Raw genomic sequence first — 26117 nt, 5'->3', positions numbered from 1 at the left:
CAGTGCTATATATTTTTATTCCTGGTCAACCCGAGTGCAGCCGGGGCAAGTGGCTAGTAATTAATATACATCGGACTATGACAGTGATGGAATAGTGATTGGAATTGTGTTTGCACGTACTATAACATTTATGCATCTCTATTGCAGTTGGTTATTAATCTCAATCTATCGATTGGCCACCATGGTGCAGATATGATCACTACATAGTATTTATTATACAGTCGCTTTCTCTATCGCTATCTCGTTATGTATGCTTAAATCTTTAAAACTACGCAACGGATTTTGATGCGGTTTTTTATAGATAGAGTGATTGAAGAGTAGTTTTAGTATATAATTTATTAGGTGGACAATGTGGGTGGAAAGCTAATATAATATAAATTCATATAATATAAAAAGCTATATTTAGTTCTTTTTAAAGAAATTATCGCATTGAATTAAAAATAAACAAACAAATGTACACAAGCATAAATTCATAATACAGAACATACTTCAATTATATTAAAACACTAGTTCCACACATAAGAACTAGGCAATCAATTAAATCATAAACTCAAACAAACACACGCTATTAAAGGCCAGTTACGATCGGCCATTAATTGGATTGGCCAGTGGAAAAACAAATGAAAATGTTTAATCTCGTATGAATTACTCGAACGATTATAGTCTCACTACTAAAGCCGATGATCTGATTGGTTTTTACTTTTTATTTGGTCAATCAATATAATTGATGGTTTTTATAACCTTTGCGTGTACGTTTATTTTGTTGAAATGATTGGAAAATGGTTTAAAAGGTCGAATGGAAGCGCTGTCAATTAGATATTTTGTTTTTTTAAACGTTTCCAATTAAGAGCTAAAAGCTGTTGAATATTTACATACTATAATAACATATTCTTGAGGCCTTTGAACAATTAGGTATTTGTTATATATGTATATCATGTGTGTTGCATTTCGTTTATTATACAGGGTGTCCCACCATTGGTATACTAAGCGCGAAGGGACGTGTAGTTTTGCCTACACTGATCACGTAAAAAATACATAAACAACAAAATTACATCAAAAAATTTTTGATAAATTTTTCCTGAAAATCCATGTTTTCTTCTCTAGCTTCGCGCAGCCGTCATATACCGCTTCTCTAATGTGAGCTTTTTGTCTATGAAAACATAATCTTAAACGATAGCTCACGTGCTAGTGGCAAAAATGGGCGGGCTGCTTCTTAGGGGTGTACACATAGAGTTTTAAGAATTCATCTATTTGGAAAAAAAAAATGCGTCTGGAATTTTTTAAGTAATTTTTACGTACTCAGCGTAGGCAAAACTATAACCTCCTTTGAGCTTAGTATACCAACAGTGGGACACCCTGTATACCTACCAATGATCAGGCATTGCAAAGAAATAACCTACCCACCACTTATTTCTTGTGTAGGTTCTAATTTCGTCACTTTTAATTAATGGTTTGAATGCCAGCTATCTACGTGTCACAACTCACATTGTTAGTCCTGCCGAAGAAAACTATTTTTCCGTCAGAACTAAATGCTGCAAAAATGCCTAATAAAGCACTGAATACCATAAACGAGTTTAAGTATTTGGTTGTCACTAAACTTCGTCGCAAAATGCTGACATTTCGCTTACTGTCAGCAGAAGGGTTTTTGCTGACGCTGACATAAATTATGACAAAAATACGCTAGCTACTACAGGCTCAATTTCTTTATGTATTTAAAAAATTGTATTTCTCTCTCCCCATTACATTTCATTACCTGTGTTTGTTTAGGATCAAATCTCGTTAATTTACACTGGTATGTTGCTTTATTTTTTATTTGTCTTTTGTTTTTAATAATACATTTTTATTATATTTTTACGTTGTATGGTTGTACAACAACGTTTCTTTCAATAGGAGAGAACATTTTTTAGAGATAACACCGTTACGTAATTTTATATATCTAACACAATAAGCAATTATAAAATTACGTTATGAATGCACCTAGTATGTTACATTCTTTTTCAAATGTTTGATTTACATTGCAATGAAATTAGATCACCACATAACTCTTTGAGAAACTGGTCTAAGAAGCTTTAATATTAAGATAAATTATGTGTAAATACATTTTATAATGCGTAAAGAACACATTTGTTATCTAGCTACTGTCTAAGTCGATTTCAACAACAATATTTCATCATTTTTTACCATTCTCAAGCTCTATCCCCAAGAACCATTATGAGTGTATCACTTCCATTTATCTTTTTTACCAAACAACGAGTAGATTCCGTAATTAATGTCAATGCCCCTTGTCCACTTAACTCCAAATTGATTACCTGTCACTTCCGAACTAGTAAAAAGTCGAAAATCATCGCGTGAACAGATTTCTATGAAGTGTGTGAAAACGGAAAATTGATGATAGCTCAACGTTTGGTGGCGATTGTATAAGCACAGGTAAACATGTACCTATTTAATAGGTCTTTAGAAGCTATGGTTTGCTCTTTTAATGGTGTTTCATGTACAATGCTTAGTACATTTTCTATAGTATAGGCACAGACTAATAATAATATACTACGTATACAAGTATAGGTATTTTTAATAATATTTAGATTGAACTCGATGGAAAAATAATCGTAGGTAAAGGTGCTTTTTAAAATGTCTTCATGAACTCTTTTTCTATAATAGTGAAATGTCTTTGTCTATGTATACGTTTATTTCTATGGTTCTGAAGGCACTTAAATTTCAACAACGTGGGCGAAGTCGCGGGCTGAAAGCTAGTAGAAAATATTTTGTCCGTAGATAATATATTTCAGTGAAAATAAATGATTTAGTTTGATTTGTTATAGGTTCGACTTAATGGTGTGTATTTAATATTAACTATGTGGCCATTAATATGAAATCGATTATAAAACGACAAAGTAACACGTTAGTTATCTTTCGATAAAACTGTCATCTATTAAAAAGGAACAAAAACACAGCAAAAATAATTTTCTTGCATGAAACGAGACGCGGCAAATGAATAATTTTTCGTTCAAATGAATTTCGCCTTAATGGCATCGCTTAAATCTCTTGTTTTGCTTATCTAGGCTAATATAATGTTTTTGTATTGTTTTGGATTTTTATGAAAGAAGTTATGTTTATAGAGTACTAGCTTCCTCCCGCGGCTTCGCCCGCGTGGTGTTTTGATAAAAGGCCTTGTCTGATAAAAGGTAGATTGTCTGTGCCAATTTTCATCAAAATCGGTGGGAAAGCGTAACAGACAGACAGAGTTACTTTCGCATTTATAATATTAGTAGGGATATTAGGCGTTACGTTGGACCGTGGACGTTACAAAAGATTAAAATAATAGGAAGTTACTTTATTTTGTCATATTTTCAACTATGTTCTAAAATTGGGATGTAAGTAATTGTTTATAGCGTGTTCTCAAATGTAAATAATAACTTTAACTACCTGGCTTCTATTTGGTTTGAGGTTAGGTCCTTAGCCTTGATGAATTAATTAAACATAGGATGACTTGAAAATTATCACAGTTTTATGAAAACCATAGATCCATAACAATATAGAGAACCATAACATATTATAATAGCATACAAACTGAAAGTTTTATTTGAACTTATATTTAATATTAGTGTTCGTTGGTTTACAATAAAATAACGACCATTCTTCACGATTATTCAAAGAACCCGTTTGTAACACCACTGACTCCAAACACACGAAATCCTTTGAATAATGTGAACATCAGTCCTTTTCATGTTATGCGTATCGGATTCTAAGATGGCGACTACAAAACCTGACTGATCCTTACATCAATAAATAATGGATGTGACACCGCCTGGGTTATCCTTTTAGGGAACTATTATTTTTTAATCGAATATTTTGGACGAAGTTTAAGATCTTTTTGGATATTTTGTACATAAAGTAGAGTTTGAATTTTCCACTGAGAAACAGTTATTTTTGAGATTATCGTGTTCAAAAAACTAGAAGCTATAGCTATATATATATATATATATATATATATATATATATATATATATATATATATATATATATATATATATATATATATATATATATATATATATATATATATATATATATATATATATATATATGTATATGTTTCAGATAAACGCAATTAAATCTATATAAAAACCTAAAGATACAATAATTTCCATTTATAGTGAACAGTTTTTACTTTATATTCCGACGTCCACGAGGTAATTTTAAAGACAATATTTCCGCAGCTCAAAGTTTAATCCCTCCACGCATTTAGCAATTTAGTGGCTTTGCATGCGAGTCGTAACTCAGAAACCTGGAAGTGAAATGTACGAGTATGATGATGGAATATTGTGCACAGAGTACAGACCAGTCTGTGTTTGGATTTGTTTATGTATCTATTGTTTTGTGTCTACCTTTTTTTTTTTTGTGTGGTGTCTCTCAATGTTAGCCAGAAGGGCTTCTACATTTTAACGCGGACGCGGGGGTGAACTGAAGGTTCACCCTGGTAGCGACATGCACAAGGGCGTCCCCCCTTGACGGGGACCACGAACCTCGGCTTGAGCTGTCGCTTGAGTGGAGGAGGCCAGAAGGGCCCTAATCGGACGGGTTGTGTCTACCGTTGACGATGTGTTGTTAAACGAATATAAATATGGTTATTTTCTTCTTTATAATTTATGGCCGACGACATTTGAACATTAGCCAAGGTATAATAATTACTAGCTTACCGCCCGCGGCTTCGCTCGCTTTGTCTTAAACCTAATAAATTATATACTAAAACCTTCCTCTTGAATCACTCTATCTATTAAAAAAAACGCATCAAAATCTGTTGCGTAGTTTTAAAGGTTTAACTTTGTTTTATACTATGTAGTGATGATAATTAGTTATTTAATTAAGCTTTATCTATATCATGTACTATATATGCTTATTTAATTACAGAATACAAGCAATGCAAAAACATTAATTCATGTTTCTTTGTTTAAAAAACTGTTCAAAAGATTTTGAAACTTCTTGTACCTTTTTATTACGAACTGAGAACAAAATAAAAATACAAAGACATCTTTATTGCTTATTTCTTTTTTATCGAAGTTAATATAATAATGATATTTCAAAACTTAAACTGTATTTAGAATATATAAAAAAATATCTGTATCTCACGCAACGACATCTCTCCGACATTCATGCAAAGGCTCTTCGGATTAAAATATTTACGCAAGATATTGCTTTAGGCGAAATTTTAATTAAATTAGATTTATTTTTGATATCTCGTTTAAGAAATTACTTGTTGCTTCTTAATCGTTTACTTTCATAATCTAGAGCTAGAGCTATATACAGTGAAACCTGGTTAAGTGAGACATCAAGGGACCTGCAATTTCGTTTCACTTATAGAGGTATTCCACTTACCCAGTGTCTCAGATATACAGGTATAAATAAATATCTGTCTCATTTACAGAGGGTTCCAATAATAATTTGACATTTTTCAAATAAAAATCTGTATGATAGTAAAGTGAAACTAAAACTGAAGGTAATTGAAGCTCAAAATTTGTACTTACGTACTTGGAATTACGTGTGGAATTTGTGGGTAGAATAAGAATGAGTAAACAAACAATGTTATCTCAGTTACAGAGGTTTATGCATATAAAATTTACTCGCTGTCTCAGTTATAGAGGTAACTATGATGATAAATCGAAAGAACAAATCCCAGATATAGAGGTTTACCTCGTCCCACTAACAGAGGTAATTCAGTGCCAAAGTGTTGGGACCTCAGCATGAGTTCCAGTTATGGAGGTTTCTCACTTATCCAGGTCCCACTTAACCAAGTTTCACTGTAGCTGTATGAATATTAAACTTCCTAAAAGCACAAACAGGTACCTAAATATCTAATCTTCCAATTTATTAGCTTTTTATACAAATGTAGAGAGTATGTATCTGAATTAAAAAAGGATTTAAATGAAAAAAGACTATAGGTACTACCTATTTTAATTAAAAACCTTCTATTGTATTAAAAAACTAGCTTCCCCCACGGATTCGATCGCGTGTTCTTCCTGTTATCACGCCATGTCTTCAAATAAATTTCCACCCCTTCATTTCACGCCCTTCGAGTTTTGTTTTTAACAACAAAAAATAAGCTTCACAACACACCTATCTCTATATTATAAAAATACACCCTTATCGGTATCGAATTATATAAATAACTTGCTGTGTCCCGCGGTTTCACCTGTGTCGTACATGATATTATATTATTGCCTTCGGGCATTTAAATTGGTGGATGAATTAAAGTGTGAATTTTCATTTCTTCAACCAAGTGGAACCTATTACCACATCACTCGTAACTCCTAACCCTGCGAGATTCACATTACTCCAGTAATATATTGTAACACCTACCTTTACGTATCATTGAAGGATTTAATTACCATGTCCCCGGGAGGGGGCTATTTTTAGACTCGCTCGATAATTTGCACGCTATTCGTCACTGCATGATTAAATGAAGCTGGAAGGACGGTTTGTTTATAGATAAAAAAAAGTGAAGTCCCGTGTCCCCAAGTGGGGTAAGGGGCAGATGAATGCATCTTCTTTTCTCAATTCTTCTCGTATAGATTATGCATAATGATGCATACATCTGTTTCACTGATCGATTTTCTTTTAGGGACAAGTAGGTGCTGTTTGTTTTTTTTATAGATTAACAGCTAATGTGAAATGTATCTCAACTATACCCAAGGACTTAAAAGTCCCGAGTTCCCTAGTGGGGTATGGGTTATGCATTCTACATACGCTTCGCTGATCGATTTTCTTTAGGGACTCAAGTAATATTCTGTAGGTGATCAGCCTTCTGTGTCAAGTAATTACCTGGCATTTTTTCTTCGTCTCCACGATAATAATCGAACCCAGGACCTCTAGGTACTAAACTCACGATTTACCACTGTCCCAAGGGAGTATAAAACTTCTCGTATACATAATATAATAGAACATTGTAATAAACTTTATGAGGAAACCGAAAATGTAGAATAGAAACGATATATTATGTTATCGTCCAAACCGCCTTGGGCCGTGGTAGATTATGGCCCAAACCTATGATGAACCTTTATTATAAATCTTGAAACATTACATTAAAACAAAATATGGGTAATAAATTTATTGAACTGCTTGTCTGTTACAAAAAAAATGTCTAATGTAAAGAAAATGTACCTAAAATTATCGTCCATTAGTTTTCTTTCAAACTCGATATTTTAATGCAAATTGCTATTGAGAAATTAGTTATTTATAGTGTAAAGTACTAGATTGCTATTAAGTACGTAGGCAGGGCTTTATAGAATTCTAAGAAATAGATGAAAACAGAAACTGTAACTTCGTCGAAATTGCTTCAATGCCCACGCTAAGCATGATGAAATATGGAATACTTCAACTCTATTAAAATTTAATATCAATATTTCTTTTGATGTTAGAATGTTTTAAAAGGTGTGATTTTATTTAAGTAATTCTACTGAGAAGTACTTAAGGGAGTATTGACTCACGTTACTATGAAGATTGTAGACATGTAGTTTTTATAAGGAAGACCGTAGAGAGTGTTTAAAATTCGGACGAGTAATTTTTAAGAAAAATTCTTTTTGAACGTGTGATGAATTTTGAACAGTGAATTTGATACGGCGCAATGAAAAACAATTTTATAAAAAAAAAATAAGTATGTAACTAGTAATGTCCTTGTGCTTTTAATGGTTTTGTGTAGAGAATGAAACAACATTGGTACAATAAATATTGTTATTAGCAATACTTTTATTTAACAAAGAAATAATAACATTACAGAATATCTTCTTCATTTTAATATTAAAAGAAAACTAGAACAATAATTTTAATAAGTGGTGGTATTTGGTTAAAAATCGTATGGCAGATACTTATATCAAACTATCTATTATTTGGCTTATATTTATTCTAAACCTTTATTCTCATATTGTAATATTAAAATATAAGATCAACCTTCACTCATTTTCTTAAAATACAGATTGGTATTTTATCATGTATATACCGATAGAGTTGCCATATAACAGCTGGTTGTAACTTGAATTAATGTCTAATAAATTATAATTTAGACAATTTGCTTGCAAATGGTACTTATTAAACATATTTTATTTGACAAAATGTTCATCCATTTAGCAAAGGAGTGAAAGATCTAAACTATATTGTGGTCTTATACATTTAAAGCGCTATAGTCCGACCAAATCAAGTTTCACTTGTGTTCACAGGGGCCGCGTCTTCGTAACCCTTCACCAGATTTTCCAGGATAAATCGGATGGTCAGTTTGTAGATATTTTCGATGTTTGGTGTATATCTATCGCCGAGCGTTGTTTTCGCTGCTTCGAGGAATGGCTGTTCTATTTTCTGTAAATAATATATTAAAATGAAAATTGCTTTTGTTCCACTTCCTGTATTTATTATGGTTTGATTCCAGAATACTATATATTGTATAGGGTATATTATTTGTACCATGGGTGAAGCCGGGGCGGACGGCTGTATAATAAATATAGAAGCAAGAACTGAGTTTGATTTGAAATTTTTGTCTCTCTATGTAATATTATAATATTATTAAAAACTTGGTAGTTACTTTGAAAAACTATTAAAAAAGTTATGCTGCAGCATCAGTTTCTGCTTCAGTAAGCAAAAGTAAACTAAATTTCCGCTCGCGGCTTCGTTCACATGCAAGGTTGCGCTTAACGTAATCATGCAGCAACCTTTGATATAATATAAAATATTATGCTTTATTTCAATCCTTTTCCTTTTAATATTATTTTCACGTCTACTGCTATGCTAAAATTCATCAAAATCAGTTTCGCTATTTATTAATTGTCGTATACTTTCTGCTAAGTAATATTAGAAGAAACTTTTAGTAGTTATTATACAACTATACCTAATTTTACTTGTAATTTATGCTTTAAATTTCAACTCGAAATAATTTTCTAAAATACCGAATACTGAACCAAACACGATATTTTTGAGGGAATCATAATTACGTTAATTGGGGATTACACGATGAATGGTTAATTAAGAAAACTGAGTATTTGAAACTCTTTCAAGTTGAAATGTTTTATAATTAATAATATGTAAATTTCGATGTTTCGTTGTTCTATTGTTTTAATTTTCAATAAATATTTTTATATTCACAAATTAATTATCGAAGTATCTTTATCACTAGGTACATAGTATAAAACAAAGTCGCTTTCTCTGTCCCTATGTCCCTTTGTATGCTTAAATCTTTCAAACTACGCAACGGATTTTGATGCGTTTTTTTTTAAATAGATAGAGTGATTCAAGAGGAAGGTTTTAGTTTTTTGTAGTACAAAATATATTGGGTTTTAGTCAAAGCGGGCGAAGCCGCGGGTGGAAAGCTAGTTGTATATAAATCAAAGCCGTGTTAGTTACACCACATAGGTAATAATATAAATAAAAGAACGGCCCATAAATACTGCCATTTTCATACAGTGAAAAGCATGTATTTTGTCAATCTGTTGAATTTTGTAATTAATTAATTAGCATTGACCGACTTTACATAATAACTTTTCAAATATAATTAATATCGCATTCACAACAAAGGAAAGTATCCAGTGCTTTTAAAATGGCTGAAATATTAACCGAACCATTTATTTTATACTCCATGAAAGTAGCGGACTTTTTAATTTTTGTCAAATAAGGCGAAAACTCGAGCCTTTGGCGAGTTAATTAAAATCGTTCTTTCCGCTACATTTCGCTCGGTTTCATTTTACACTGTTGTTATAAGTCTTCTTAAGGACTTCTATTAGGTTCTAGATGCTTGAATGGATGTCTCAGAAGTTTGTTATCAGAAAAGTTCTATATACGAGACATCTGAAAGAAAGAGTATTAGATAACAGAGGTATCAACTAGGAAAATATGTGCATAAATTTTATTTATGATTAGCAGTGCCCCAATTTCCTGCATTGCTCCGCTATTATTGGTCTTAGCGCAGCGTGTTGACTGATGATATAATATGCCTTCCTTGAAAATGTGCTACTAACAATAAATGAATCTTTCAAATCGGCCCTGTAATTACTGAGATAAGCGCGTATAACCAACTATACAAACAAAAAAAGTCTCCAATTTTATTTTTATATTTGTATAGAAGATAGATGTATAAGTTAGCTTAAGCCCGTGGTTTCTTGTGGTACCTGGATATAATTTATTGAGTCTTTATGCTAGTTCAGACTATAATAATTTATTAACCCGTGACACGTTCTACGCACAATATTTGTGTCGTAACGCAAATTGTACTGTAGTGTACTGCGCACAAACTCTGTGCCTAACGCGGCCCGTGACATTGAAGGTCATCAGTAGAGACTTACAAGTGAATGTTTCCAGTATAAAAAATATTTCTCTATGCCTTAAACATTTATAATTCGAATCGACACGACTCCGAGACAGGCAATAGAGACCAAAACCACAAAATAAAAAAAAAAAGTGAATCATTGATTGAGTTGCGTCATCGGCCATAGTTTGTGACATTTGTCTTGTTCAACGAATATTTGGATTGTGAATTATGCCGAGAGGAATAATTAGATGAGTGATAATTGAGACGTATATTACTGGAAATTTTACGTAGAATACGTTTATGATATTGGTTTTAGGGATATTTGAAGAATACTCAGTGAAAAAGTGTCTCAACTTTTCAGTGCGGAAGACGCAAAATGGCGCTTTTTTTCTTGTTTGTGAATAATGGAGATTTGTTATTATTCATAGTGAAATACGTTGTGTTAAATGTGTGAAAATATAAGTGAATGTATTTGGCAATCGTGTAGTGATATGAAAACGTGAATATGATCATTTGATGACTCAGCATTATCATGTAAGTGTTAGTATGTAAGCAATTAAAATTAAAACAAAAGAAAATCATTTTTTTATAATTTTATAGAAAAAATATATCGTCATGATTACATTTTTATGCTATAACTAGTTTCTTCCTCTTTCCAAAAATATATAATACATGGCATATAATTATAGAACAATAGGGTAAATAAAATTTTCAAACTCGGTAGTCATAAAAAAGCTAGATTTCGTGAACTCCCTTGACACTATCGGGATCGGTGCCGGCTGTGCGCCAGACGCGTGATAGGTTAAAATGATTAATTTCGTCTACGAACCGATGACCCGCTTTTGCGTGAAAATTTAGGTAACAAACACCTGTTCAAGATCAACGATTATTACTCACAAACTTTTTCTTTTAAAAAAGTATTAATATAAGATGTTTGTCGTCATTCTATATTTCTATAGAATAAAACTTGTTGTCTGTTTGTTTAGTATTTAAAGCTAAATCTACCAATTTACCCTCACGGGCATACATTTACGAAAGATTTTTCGGAAAATTGTGTACAAAATTTTGATTAATTTAGCAAAACAAAAGATTAAATTATTTTATCTTGCTAAAAAAATTGCCATTTTAAACTAAAAAGCCCCAAGCTTGGCGAGGAGAATAAAATGAATAAATGAATAAAGATAACTTAAATTTTAAATAAGGTAATCTTTATAATTCGACTCTTGGTTTCAATTTAAAGTCAAAATTTTGATGAATCCGATATACTACGGACTAATAAAACTTCTGCTATAATTTTTGTATACATTATAACGATTAGGTATTAAAAATATTCATATGTAATATCACTATTTATAATCAATCCGTTTGTATTGTAAAAAAACTAGAATTTTTATCAGTAGCTCTACATTTCACGCAATAAGGCATCTCACCGATGAAGATACGGCTAGATTGGTTTATTTCAGCTACTTTCATAGCATTATGTCCTATGGAATTCTACTGTGGGGCAGGGCTGCAGATATAGAAACTATATTTATCTTACAGAAAAGAGCCATTCGCTCTATATATAATTTACGTGCTCGGGACTCACTAAGAGATCATTTTAAGAATACTGGTATCCTTACTGTACCATCACAGTATATATTTAATAATATTTTGCATGTACACAAAAGCTCTGACTTACACACAAGAGTAGGAGATAGACACGATTATGGCACAAGGAACAAGAATAGAATTGAAATGCCATTTTTCCGATTAGCTAAAGTTAAAAATTCATTTATGGGTCAAGGTATACGCTTATACAATAGAATTCCTCACAATATTAAAGAGTTTAGTAGTTCTAAATTTAAAACTTACATAAAAAATGTACTAGTTCAGAGAGCGTACTACAGTATTCAGGAATATATGGACGATAAAGACCCATGGAGGGTTGCACTCATTCACTTTCCACTATCTTATTTTATCCTCTTATTTCTAAAAGTTCCATCTGTCTATGTCACAGCCCACTATTTAAATCAGCTGTTTTGTTAATGGCCTAGGCTCTTTATTAATCGGCGCACTTATTATGAAATTATTTGTGCTAAGTGTTAGTACGCATGTGAACGCAATCGTTCGAGTATATTTCAGCAATGGTACTAGATGATTTTGCCTTTGTTGTTAATGTAATATTAATTATATTTAACCAAAAATTTACACAAAATCGTTTTAAGACGTATGTGTAAATGGGATATTTTTTTCAAATCATATTTCTCATTTTCATCAAAAATACTGATGAAACAAAAAGCCAAATTATAAGACAACGTTTTACATTTGACAAAATAACCTCTTACCATAAAATTCTCAGCTTTAAACCCAGGGACCTGTCGGTGCGTACTACCCACGTGTCTCACATACGCGAAGAACGAGTCCATATCACCCAGGCCCTTTATCCCTTCATCCAGGGTATGCATCACCTGGGTCGCATGTTCAGCCAGTTCTGCAGAACTCACGATAGCTTCCTTCGTACGAAGCTCCCGGAATTTCTCGAAGAGATGCAGCAGGTCTTCGTTCTCTTCGAACAATCTGGAAATAGTATAATATATTAATAACATATCTTCTTTTATATATAAAAATGAATCGCAAAATGTGTTGGTAAGCGCATAACTCGAGAACGGCTGAACCGATTTCGATAATTCTTTTTTTATTATATTCCTTGAAGTACGAGGATGGTTTTTATGTAGAGAAAACGTAAATATGTAACCACGGGCGAAGCCGGGGCGGACCGCTAGTTATATTATACTAGCTTACCGCCCGCGGCTTCGCCCGATTTGTCTAAAACCTAATAAATTATGTACTAAAACCTTCCTCTTGAATCACTCTATCTATTAAAAAAAGCCGCATCAAAATCCGTTGCGTAGTTTTAAAGATTTAAGCATACAAAGGGACATAGGGATATAGGGACAGACAAAGCGGGCGAAGCCGCGGGCGGTAAGCTAGTAGATAATAAAAGCTGATCCGAACTATCTAAGTTTTATTTACATACTTTATAAATTATTTTATTTGCATCAACGGAATATGCAAGATTTATTTAAGTAGTAATAATTGTATTATATTATCTGTGATTTAAGTTTTTTTTTGCAAGCTAATAAATAATGTATATTTATACGCAATTACTAAAGAGATTTCACGTTCATTTGCATTTACAACATTATTGTTAAATTAAACTTAATTAATCAGTGAATGTTTCTGAATTATTCCTTTCGTTTGCATTGTAAAGCTCGGTTCGACAATAAATAGCGTTCAATCCCAATAATATCGATAATGCTTATCTCAGTTGATATTCAATTGGATATTGGACAGGCCTTTTGATTTTTTCCAATGTAAAATGAAATAAAATTATCTTGTAACACGAGCTATCTACTATGAATCCCGTCAAAATCGATTCGCTCGTTTTGGAGATTACTTGGTACAAACATCCATATTAAGAATGTTTACTATTTCGTAGTTTCGTAAGAATTTCATAAAAATCCCGTTATTTTAGCTCTACAAATGAATGTTTAAATTGTGTTATTTATTATCTAAATATACAGGGTGTCCCACTGTTGGTATACTAAGCGCGAAGGGACTTGTAGTTTTGCATACGCTGATCACGAAAATAATATTTAAACAACAAAATTACATCAAAAATTTTTTGTTAAATTTTTCCTGAAAATCCATGTTCTCTTCTCTAGCTTCGCGCAGCCGGCATAATATATACCGCTTCGCTAATGTGAGCATTTTGTCTATGAAAACATATTCTTAAATGATCACGTGCTGGTCACGTGCTGCTAGCAAAGCTGGGCGGGTTGCTTGTTATGGGTATACAGTATACACATAGAGTTTTAAGAATTCATCTATTTGAAAAAAAAACTGCGACTGAAATTTTATTAGTATTTTTTACGTATTCATTCATATCCATGAAAATGTCTAGCTCCTTTCAAACAAATCAAGAATATTAAAATCAATCGTCGAACAATGGAGAATGGAAAATATAATAGATTTAAATTATTGTCGTTTTGCTCAACTGCATTATAGTGCTTCGATTGAAGCAAATTTCATTGAAACGCTTTCTAGAAGGTTCTATTGGAATATTTTGTTTTCATATTCGCTGGAATGTTCTCAGCTAATTTAACTTTATTATACATTCCTTTGATTAATGTTTTCAAAGAAAATACACTGTTATAATTACTACTACCTATATTAGCTTTTTGTTTTAGCGTTTGTTTTCGATGCAAGCGTAATTAAATGCACTAGTTAAGAAATAAGAGTTTATTTTTATAAATAAGTATACTTTTATTGACGTTTTAAATTACTATTATAAATATAATCATAATGTAGTTATAGCAAAAGCCTAATGTATTTATTTTATTTATTCAAATACCTTTTCTTTTTTTTACCAACAATTTGCCATAATATCATAAATCACTTAGTAAAGAATTTCTAAACTTTTGTTTCACATGTAAAAGATAATAATATAGGTCAACGATCTAATAGGGATAATAGTACTGCCCCCCTAGTCAAGTGGCTTTCTGTTAGCGTAGCGTTCAATAGAATAGACTACGAATGTATGAGATTGACGTAGGCTGTAGATAAACGTATCTAAACGTATCTCGTACCTACGCACTTCATACTTAATGGGTCTAATAATGAGCACATACTTTGTTATAGGTCATTAGAGAGGTTCTATTACCCTCAGGTGAAACTCAAGTTTCACTCATAATGCTTGAATTTCCCCTAATAATATTATTAGAAATGTCATGTTAAGGGAAGATATGCTTTAGGCTTTGTAAAAGGAATTAAAAGGTTATAGTCGTAACTCGTAAGTATCTTTTATTAATTAGTTGATAAATTGTTCGTCTATATATTTATTGATACCGTAAACTGCACAATTTGCTAGAAGTTTATACGCTTTTGTACATTTATTAAAACGGTAGTTCATAAACTGACGAATCGATTTTGGTGATTTTTTCTATAGTCACCATCTCCGAGTTTGAAGTACGAGTATATTATATTCTATTTTTGCTCAATAATGAATCTTGAAGGTGGGACAGCTTATCTCATAAAACTATAATACACCAGTAACCATTAAATTATTTTTATGATCTTTCATCAAGACAACATCTTGGAATAACACGTCTGCAGTAAATAGTATTTTTGCAAAATAACAAATCTTCCAGGTTGAACTACAGCATATCCTATAAAACTATCACAAATACATAGTTAAATAACTCCAAAATATTTGCCCAATTATCATTCAAGTTCGAATTAAGCTCACTTAATTAGTCCAGATCCAAGCCTCGTTGATACTAGATAGTTCGAAGCAATAACATGTATGTAACGAGCGAGTCAATCGTGTGACAAGTGATTGACAAGACGGCCTGTAGTGCAGCGAACACGTGCTATTGAAAGTACAGTCAGCAGAAAAAGGTCAATAAGTATATTATTAATTAACATACATCAACAGAAAAGTTATGTAATAATAAACAGAATAAGTTAACCGGGTTGTTTAGCAAAAGGCCATTAACTTGGTTATTATCTATACTATTAATATGTATTATAAAGCTGAAGAGTTTGTTTGTTTGTTTGAACGCGCTAATCTCAGGAACTACTGGCGAGGCACAGTTACTCTACATAATACATATACGTATTTGTGAAAGTCAATTTTACTGTCATTTATTCTTTACCGTTTAAACCTTCGCATAATTTCTACAAATGTTTATAGATCAAAAGATATCATATAGTCTTTGCGAGAAAAAATGGCCTCTAAAATAAATAACACACAAAAAACCATAACCTCAAATACATCACCGTTACTCATTTATTCGATACTCAGCTTGTGGCGAAATAATCAACATTTTCTTAAGCGTTATATAAATTCAATCAGGATTTTGTATAACATATTCGAGATCAAAAGAAATTTCTCCGCGACTGTACCTTGCAACTGAGTCCGCTCGTAATTGTATTCCAACCTCCCTCTAGCCAGAGATTCCCAATGTTTGTCTGGACAAAGGGAAAAAGTATGAAATTTTGTATTTAATGAGTTTAACTTGAAAGTTCGAACTACGTTAGTACATATTTAGAATTGTGTTAAATTAACAAAAATTACAAATGAAAACAATTAAGTTTCACTTAATCTCACATTCACTTTGTTTTCTTTTTTCTTTCTAAAACAATAGAAATAAAAAATTCAAAGGAACACTCATATTTATTACCTATATTTAGATAATATTATTTTGGAGTAAAAGTAGGATCAATATCGATTCGCAAAACATACAAATAACAAATATTAGATTTTCAATTACGCCAGAATATACTAATACATATAAGATTCAGAATCGCAGAAAACGAATGGATACTAAATCACATAATACAAAGATAGAGTCTGGCCAGCCAAAGCTGAACCCAGTAAAGGGCGGCAAATTTAAAAAATATGGACCTGGTAACATCGGCTTTAGTAGGAAAAAAACATTTTGATACTTTTGATATTCATAAAGGTGATCATAGTATATAGGTACATTAGGTACACAACACAGCAGGATTTAAACGTTATAATGATTTGAACCGTTTTCAACAAAACTGACAACTAACTACGCAGAAACGCCATGATGACATTCCATAGTGTGGCCGCTACAAAAAACACTGGGTTCAGCTTTGGCTGGCCAGACTCTATATAACCAATTTTAATTCTCAGTTTTACAAAAATAAATCGTTAAAAATATGATTTTATTTTAAAATTGTATAAAATTTAAGAACCACTATATCAAATGAAGGGATGGAGCGGTAGATACAAACAAGAACACTTAAAACCTACCTATGAACACTCCTTTGTTCTTTCACTCTTTGTTTACGTTTAAATATGTTTCAATTTAATTTTAACGTGTATGACAAAGCTTGTCTGCGTTAATTTATTAAGAAATACGCGTATAAACAACTTTGTATAATTCAATTATTCAGAAAAAAGAATCATGATAATAATAAGAGTGTAGACAACCATCCATACTAATATTATAAATGTGAAAGTAACTCTGTCTGTCTGTCTGTTACTCAATCACGCCTAAACTACTGAACCAATTTTTATGAAATTTGGTATGGAGATATTTTAATACCCGAGAAAGGACATAGGCTACTTTTTCCCGGGACATAGGATAGGTTTTATCCCGGAAATCCCACGGGAACCGGAACTACGCGGGTTTTTCTTTGACTATGCGGGCGAAGCCGCGGGTGGAAAGCTAGTAACATATAAATAAACGACTTCACCCGCCTTTTCAAAGAAAAACCAGCTTTGTCTGGGTCAGCTACCTACATAGCAAATTTCATTGTAATCGGTTCAGTAGTATTTGAGTGAAACTATAACAAACATCCATCCACCCTCACAAACTTTTGCATTTATAATATAAGGATTTAACCGGATAATAATTATTATTTTTATAAACTCCTCAAATTAATAAGTTATAGTAAATTAAAATTTTATTGCATCACACGCAAGAAACAATTGTATCCTATACAGAGACTATTTGCAGCCTCGTATATAACATCTCAGCTCAAGGCTATAACATATAAAGCGCTCTACAGCTTAGCTCTATAGACTACAATGTTTGAATACCAATAGTCAGTCATTTTATAAAAAGAATAGATTATTTTGACCCATATACGCTGAAAAGAATTTTATCAAATGACCGATATATTATTTTTTGCTTTTATTTAAAAACACAAAAAATACACACACACTAGGAATAAAATTCCAGGTCCAATAAAGGTCCAGTTCGGTAGAAATAAGCTAAAAAATATCACCTACCAAATTTATGTCCGTGTATACCGTTGCTTAACTACGATTTGTTTAATGTTCGTTGTTATAGAAACAGAAATACATCATCATCTCTGAAAGTCAATCTGTCCATCTGTCACGGTTCATGCTACGAACAGGCACACAGACAGACAAGTGTAGTTTCAGGAATAAGGTCCTGTTTGGACCCTCAGGTGCAGGGAACCCCAAAAATGTATTCGGGAATCCTATGTATACCTCGCTGATTTTTAGGAGTTGCAGACAAATATAGTCTCGTTTTCTAAAACGCTCTATGTGTATCTTTCTCTATGTGTATCTTTAACGAACACAGGTTATTGACAGACTGAATCGTTTCAATGCAAATACAGCTCAAAACAATAGTTTGAATGGTTTCGTCGCCATAAATGTCTACGAATTCATTGAGTGAACTAAACAAAGCGTTCGTATAATGCTTCATTTAAATGTATCGGGATGTCTCGCTTCCTGATGAGCTGAATTAAGTGGGAATAATTTTGTCGTTTTGAGGACTTGTGGTAGGTCCTTGAGGTCGATGTTTTATAATGAAGGTTCTTCATAAGCAATATATAATGATAAAGTGTGAAAAAGAAGGTCCGTATTTTTCTTAATTTGCTTATTTATTTATATTAACATTTAACACAGGTTATTTTGTAACCGCAGGAGAGATATAAATGTTTTATCTATCCTTAATTTTTTGGGCAATGTATTGCTATAAGTTAATCTATATATTAAAAAGCTGAAGAGTTTGTTTGTTTGTTTGAATGCGCTAATCTCGGGAACTACTGGTCCGATTGGAAAAACTCTTTCAGTGTTAGATAGCCCATTTATCGGCGAAGGCTATAGGCTATATATTATCTCGCTAAGACCAACAGGAGCGGAGCACTGCGGGTAAAACCGCGGAGCATAGCTGGTTTATTAAAAATAACATAGCAGGGATGAAAAACAGGGCAATACAGGGATTCGATTCAAAATTGTTTTCATAAACATGAGTTATGAATCACCTCAGACCGTGGACTAGTATAATTTATGAAGAGGTCAAATCCTCGCCGCAAAATATCCCTATTCCAATTCATTAATCAAACAAAAGCCGATTAAATTTCAGTGTACAAATGTGACTTAAAACCACTTGCGGTTTACGGTAATGTTAGCAGTTTTAATTATATTGTAAATCATGTGCTCTTATCAACTAGAATGAATTAATACACAATACACCTTGTCACTACATAGCAGTACATAGTGTTCAACAAAGTCGCTGTCTGTGCGTCTCTATGTTTCCTTAAAACTACGTTAAGGATTTTGATGATGTACTTTAATAGATAGAGTGGTTCTTAATAATGTTTTAACATTTGTTAAGTTTTCTACAAAGCGGACGAAGCTGTGTGCGGAAAACTAGTTACTAATAGAATAGCAAAGTAACATGTTTACATGTGAATACATTCGTTACTCTTATATGCAAAAACTAATGGACGGTTTAAATGAAATTTGGTATGCACATAAACGAACAAACGTTGGCAGTTTTAATTTTGCTGCCACGTGTAAAACCGGGGTTTCAAGGAAATTATGAATATGAAGCTTGTTGAAATGCTTTACATTGTTAGAAGAATACAGATTTAATTTTTAGATGCTCAAAATTCTCATGATCCATAAATGTGTCTGTCCATATAATATAATGTAACGGAAAAAAATAATAGGAACAAATATGATTAAAAACGGTAAAAATATTACTTAAAATTTGTCCTTTGCCTGAAGGTTGCCTGGCAGAGATGGCTTTGAGCCATAAGGCCGCCGTTTGTACATTTTAAATTGTTTTGTTTTATGTACTTTCATTGTAATTTGTTGTACAATAAAGAGTAAATAAATAAATAAATAAATAAAATATTCTAATTTCTAAATGTTAGATTATCGTATTAATCGCTAGAAGCGTTATCCAATTAACGCAATTAATGTTTAAACTTATTCATGAGGAAGTTAACTGTCGAAGTTTTCTATCCCTCACTGAGGGATGAAGAAAGCGGAGCGGTATGAATAAAATATTATGAACATTTCGCAAAAATGAAGCAAAGGTGACAGTCTGAATGCCCTGTAACTGCAGGATTTTCTCATTGTAACTTTGTACAAAGCGCAGTTCTGCACTTGTGCAGTTTTTATACACTTTCGATTAAAACTTTTAAATCAAAACATGGCTGGCTGAGATTCGCTGAACTAGAAATGGATTTCATGTTATTGCTTTATTGTAACGTTACACGAGTCTTGGGTATTTATTCCATTTGATATGCTTTAAAGCTTTACTTTATTTATATTTTTATTTATGGATAAATGTTGTATTTATTTAATTCAATATACAAACATATTTATATTTTACCTACACAAAGTGATACAAGTTACAACATAGTTAAACCACTGTAACTTCAACCATCGATTGTAAAGTATTTAACAACGAAAAATACGCATTTTGTGAATTTAGTTTTATTTATTATTTTAATCAGTATCGTAATTACTTATTCAGTAAATTTATTCAGAGCGATTGATGTGTTACTTTATTTGCTGTACCGTAGACTACACTTAAAAGATTACTCCTACTGAAGTGAAATAGCAAATGTCACGTTGCATGTAATATACGTTGAAACCAACTAGACGGTTCAACGTCTTTATTTACATAATCACTAGCCTTCCCCCGCCTTGTTCTCTTTGAGTTGAGAAAATGCTAATTTCTATCCTCATTTTATATATTTTAGTTTTATTCTTTCACGACAAAATATATCAGATGTCCGTCTTAGAGATTTAATCTCTGTCTTCTTAAAAATCTATTCAGGCGTTTAGTCGTGAATGTAGAACACAATAAATGAGATATTAAACAAGACTAACATATTAAGTAAGATTTTTAATATTAGCATTTAGCATAGCAGGAATAGGTATGTATATAGGGATTGTTATGTAAAATTTAACGTATACCGTACGACCGTAGAGTACACTTATTTTCAATTCAAGTTAGTTTTTCGTAAAACACAATTTTTAGTTTTGCTATTAAGAGAGGAATGCATCTTTATTCATGTTGCATTAATTAATCTTACAAGATAAATGAGAATATTATGCAAAGAAACAAGAAGTCTTGTTATGTTATTTCAAAAAAGACCTACATCTATCAATCGGTAGGGAAATTATCTTTCTCTGCTTTCATGTTTAAAAAGAAGGATAATATTTAATTGTTAACTGATGGTTATGTACACAATGTAGTTTTGTGTATAAACTACAACTATAACAGACTATAAATTATGTTCATAGATAACACAGTAATTGCTTACCCACAAGAGCTTTACCTAAGAAGGTAGAGCTCTTTTAATCATTAAAATGGCAACAAAAATAATTGAAGAATTATAAAATGTGATTAAACCGAAAGACCGAAACTAACTCCTCCCATATGTTATGTAACTACTTCATAAGTGTTACATTAGTTTAATATCGTCTCCATACTTAGTTCAGTGTAATCGATCATAAGGGTTCACGCTTGACTGTGATGGATGGAGCGAATCGGTTCAAGTTTTAGAAGTATGTGATGGGAATAGTTATGGGGTTCGATTTCTTAGGATAAATAGGCTTATTATGCAAGATACCAACATCTGCGAAAGAAAATGACGTCACTTTTTGTTATTTTTACTTATTATAATCTTTGTGTATTGTGCTTGAAATGGGTCCTTGTTACTCTTAAATAAATAATTTATTATATTACCTGTTATTATACATGCAAAAGTAGCTCTGTCTGCCTGTCTCTTCTTCACGCTTAATCCAAAGAATCGATTTGGATGAAATTTTGTACTTAGATAGTAAAAGAAATGAGACAGACAAAGAGTGAGAGAACTATGCTGCGAACGGAAAGCTAGTTAGTACCTATCCGCTAATAGTTTTTAAATACGTTACGACTGCACTAATAAAAGCAATTAAACCAAAACTACATGATGTACCAAAGAAACAATTTCAATAATCTTAAAATGTTTGAGGTTCTTGATATAAATCTGTTCACAATTTATAATTTATAGTAGGTATAAGAAAAATATTTTATGCATAGCTTGGTAAAAACTAATCTTGCTTGAAATAGTTGAGAAGATGCCAAAAAATTCCGAATAGAAAAGTAACTATTGTTCTAAACATACTCATATTTTTATAATACTTTATCTTTGTAACTGATTATTATATCTCGCCTTTTATACTTATAATTTACTAGCGGTACGCCCCGGCTTCGCCCGTGGTACATATTTCGCAATAAAAGGTAGCCTATGTTCTTTCTCAGGGTCTAAAGATTATCTGTGCCAAATTTCATCAAAATCGGTCCAGTAGTTTATGCGTGAAAACCATACATACATACATACATACAAACCTTTCCTCTTTATAATATTAGTACAGATGAATAAACTAGTATAGTTTATAAGGTAATACGAAGCAAAATTGAATATTTATTCAATCACTAGCGGTCCGCCCCGGCTTCGCCTGTGTGTACATGTTTATATTTTCTCTCCATAAGAACCATCCTCGTACTTCAAGGAATATTATAAAAAAATAATTATCGAAATCGGACTATACGTTCATGCGTGATGCCGTGACCAAGGGAAATAGGGATTCATTTTTATATATGTATAGCGATCAGCTATTATTTAGCATTAATATAACTTTGTTAATTTATTTAACCTGGTTTTATGGCAAACAGCTTATCCGGTTTTGATAAATTTCATAGTAACTTAACATCGATCAGACCTTAGACATGCTAGGCCATTTTTGTTAATGAGACTCTAAGGTCTGAAGTAGAAGTTTGTATATTACGTAGACATAGAGAAGTTGGGTAATAATGTAGTTTTAATAAAAATAGCAATATTTCCAGAAATATTAAGAAAATCATGAAACTGACATTAGGGACACAGACACATAGATGTAAGATTTGTAAATTTATAATGTAAGTTCATAATATATTATACATATTGAAATATCGTGATCCCTTGTGTGAATTTAATTCTACAGATAAAAAATAGATGTCCTTGAGTAAGCTCTAATTAAAGACATACAAGAAAGCACTTGTAATAAATTTGGGTTAAATCAAAATAAAGTTTATAAAAGCACCGTTTATCGAGCTCCATTGGAAAGGTCTAATGAGATCCCTCTGATTGAATTGCTAATTTCGGATAAACTTTGACGTGGTTAAAAGTTGGTAGACTACGTAACAATAACTAGATGGACTTAAATTTTAGTTTCAGTCATATAAAAGGTGAACTAAGTTGAAAATATATTATTAAGTTACTACAAATGTCAAAAAATACATTGTGTTACTTGAAAAGTGTAGTTTAGAATAATAAAATTTTGGAATACTTTCTGAAAATGGAAAACTAGTATCAAGTATCTAATCTGTGCTAGTACCTAGGTACATTATAAAAATGTAATTGATTTTACTTCTGCTATATTTATTACCAAAGTATAAAGCAATATTGGAAATTTTTATGGTGAAAATTCGCTTGAATTAATTAACCATGATAAAATTGAATACGAAACTCTAATATTATTATTAAAACTTTAATATTTATATCTATTGAATTGAATCAAATAGTTTTGTATGTATGAAGGTAATTTTTACTATTTTTAGAATTCTTCTTTTAATTTTCAAGTAAGTCAATAATCACTACCCGATTTCAAGTAAATCAAGGAAGATCTTTTAGAAGAACACATATAAAACTATACATTTTTTGTGTAAGTACAACATATACAACAATAAAACAACGATATACATAATTGTATTATTGTGCACATAAGATAGTAAGGTCGTGTCTCTATTTATAATTTCCTTAAATCTGTAATGTATCAAAGTTAACCAAACCTACTTGACAAACAGGATGATGCCGGTCCTCTCAATCTGTCTATAGATTCCCTTCCACGAAGCGAGCATGCAGTACTGCTGCTTCGTTGTCAAGGGTGACCTGGGGTCTGAGGGCGGTGGTGGTCGGTGGAACGGGTCCGAATGGAACTCTGATGATGCTAATGCGGATAGCTTACAACCCATTATGTAGAAACGATGAAGCGTCTTAGGTTACTTAATCTGTGGTTTTAGGTAGTCTGTGGTCGATATATTGTCTGCGTTTATGGTTGTTAGAGATACTGTCTGTTACACTTTTTTCACAGATTTTTATGTCCACACTATCTATGGTCTTAAAAACTTTATCACCATTATTTTTAATAAATTTAACACGTATTTTAACACTTGATTTTAAATTTTAGACGTACTCTCAGTGTGACACTTTTAATTGGATTTTTCCAATACAACAGGTTAATGTTATTTGTCATCAAGTTAATGTCGATATCGATAAAAGCCGTTCTTCCAATAATCTTATTTTACGTGACTTGTGACGCGATCAGAGCATTTTTTATAACTGAATTTAATTTCTAGAAGACTACCAAACCAGTGTTGTTCGCTAGATATTTAAATTTATCGATAAAAGTTGCCTGTGATTAATTCTTGTAATTTTTTTGATGATATAAATTTGATTTAATAACTCAGGCCCCGGAATCACAGACACAATAGAAAATCTATTGTGTCGTGGACCGATCGGGCCGTTCGGGGCTAATGGGTTAAATCGTATGTTAATGAAATCCCATAAAATTAATACCTATTATAGTATAATTTGATACAGCCTACATTAATGCAGTTGCACTTGCTAAGTTTTATTATTTTATATTTGAAGCATTTGTTGTAAGTATTTATTTTCAACAATCCTACAAAACGTTCGTTTAATTTAGTTTAAGTAATACATAATTAATATGTAGATTGTGATGTTTATAATTTTAGTTTAAAATACCTATCCACAAAAAAATTTTTGTAATTACGTGTATGCAAACTATAACAATTTGTTATGGTCCGGGAGCCAGCAGCAGATTTTATGACCAAGTTCCTCTCAAGCGGTAATTAGTAAAATGCATCAAAGTATAGTATTATGAAGCCTCGTGAACGTCAGCTGGAGCTCGGTTGGGGGGAAGAGCGGTTGTAGCCTCCCGTATCAGCTGACGGTTTTTCCACCAAGATACAGCCAGCTGACATATATATTTATCCACAGTTACATATAAGCTATCATCAGGTAAATTTTTGTTTGAGAGGAAATAACGGAATATAAATTTTTCTTTAAATTTAACTTTCATGTTCGAGACACCAGCTGACGTATAATACACCATGTTGTAACCAGCTGACTATTTTTTTTCGTTGAGATATTGGGTTAGCTACAATTTGACAAATTTTTAGCTGAGAGGAAATGAATGAATGAATGTATTTTTTTTCCTATGTGCGTGGGAGGCTACAACCGCTCACCCCCCCAACCGAGCGCCAGCTGACGTTCACGAGGCTTTATAATACTATACTCTCATGCGTCTGACGAATTATCTCTTGAGAGGAAATAATGAACCAAATTTGCACCTGGCTCCCTAACCATTATGTATTGTTATTCATGAAAATTCACTTCACATAAATTAAATCAAAATTTCCGTTAATAAGTTGTCGATATTACAAAGCACGTCACTATTTCGACTCTATTCGGTGCATGCAATTATATGACGCACGGCAATTGTATGATAATAGACTGTCCTTTTTTGAAATTATGGCTATCATACGTCATACTATTCTCTCCCCTAATTAGATTATAGTCCCTATGACAATGGGTTAAGGGTCATTTTTAAGCGACTTTGAAGTGCGATATGAATCAAAACTTCAATTGTTTTTTTAATTATCCGCCGCGTGAAAGTATGTACCTACTATGGTTTTGGGGTAAATATAAATGAAACAGATGTCAGTACAAATGTCTATTTATATATTTATTCTTGATGCAAATTATTTAAAATGGATAAGTACTATTATTTTGAAGATGTCCTATCAAGAGAGGTTATACCAGCCCCCCTAGTCAAGTGGCTTTCTGTTAGCGTAGCGTTCAATAGAATAGACTACGAATGTATGAGATTGACGTAGGCTGTAGATAAACGTATCTACAGCTTACGTCAATC

General features: G+C 32.1%; 1 protein-coding gene and 1 long non-coding RNA gene across 2 annotated transcripts in view; both read right to left on the bottom strand.

Annotated features, from left to right (window-relative positions):
* LOC149906882 (uncharacterized) overlaps positions 1 to 26117 on the bottom strand; it is a 291557-nt gene extending 265440 nt beyond the window's left edge. The window contains exon 1 of the long non-coding RNA XR_016456951.1: positions 26006 to 26117. This is a non-coding gene — a long non-coding RNA (uncharacterized LOC149906882). The remainder of the gene's footprint in view (positions 1 to 26005) is intronic.
* On the bottom strand, positions 7880 to 24288 carry LOC149906883 (neuroglobin-like). The gene is made up of 3 exons (XM_090103944.1): positions 23957 to 24288; positions 12610 to 12841; positions 7880 to 8343 (listed from the first exon to the last, which is right to left on the bottom strand). The coding sequence occupies exons 1-3, from the start codon at positions 24133 to 24135 to the stop codon at positions 8185 to 8187; spliced, it is 570 nt and encodes a 189-aa protein (XP_089960070.1). The 5' UTR covers positions 24136 to 24288; the 3' UTR covers positions 7880 to 8184.

The sequence above is a fragment of the Colias eurytheme genome, chromosome 7, assembly GCF_061535395.1.
Source record: "Colias eurytheme isolate Ceu_HAF_F1 chromosome 7, ilColEury1 Martin Lab GWU primary, whole genome shotgun sequence".
NCBI lineage: Eukaryota > Metazoa > Arthropoda > Insecta > Lepidoptera > Pieridae > Colias > Colias eurytheme.
Note: the sequence above shows the minus strand (reverse complement) of the source record. Positions and strands in the feature narration are given on the sequence as shown.

Coding starts and splice junctions, on each gene's coding strand:
- LOC149906883 (XM_090103944.1), bottom strand. CDS start 24,135: ATGGGTTGTAAGCTATCCGCATTAGCATCATCAGAGTTCCATTCGGAC. Junction 12,842..23,956: donor GGCATCATCCTGTTTGTCAA/GTAGGTTTGGTT, acceptor TACTATTTCCAG/ATTGTTCGAAGAGAACGAAG. Junction 8,344..12,609: donor TTAAAGCTGAGAATTTTATG/GTAAGAGGTTAT, acceptor TATTATTTACAG/AAAATAGAACAGCCATTCCT.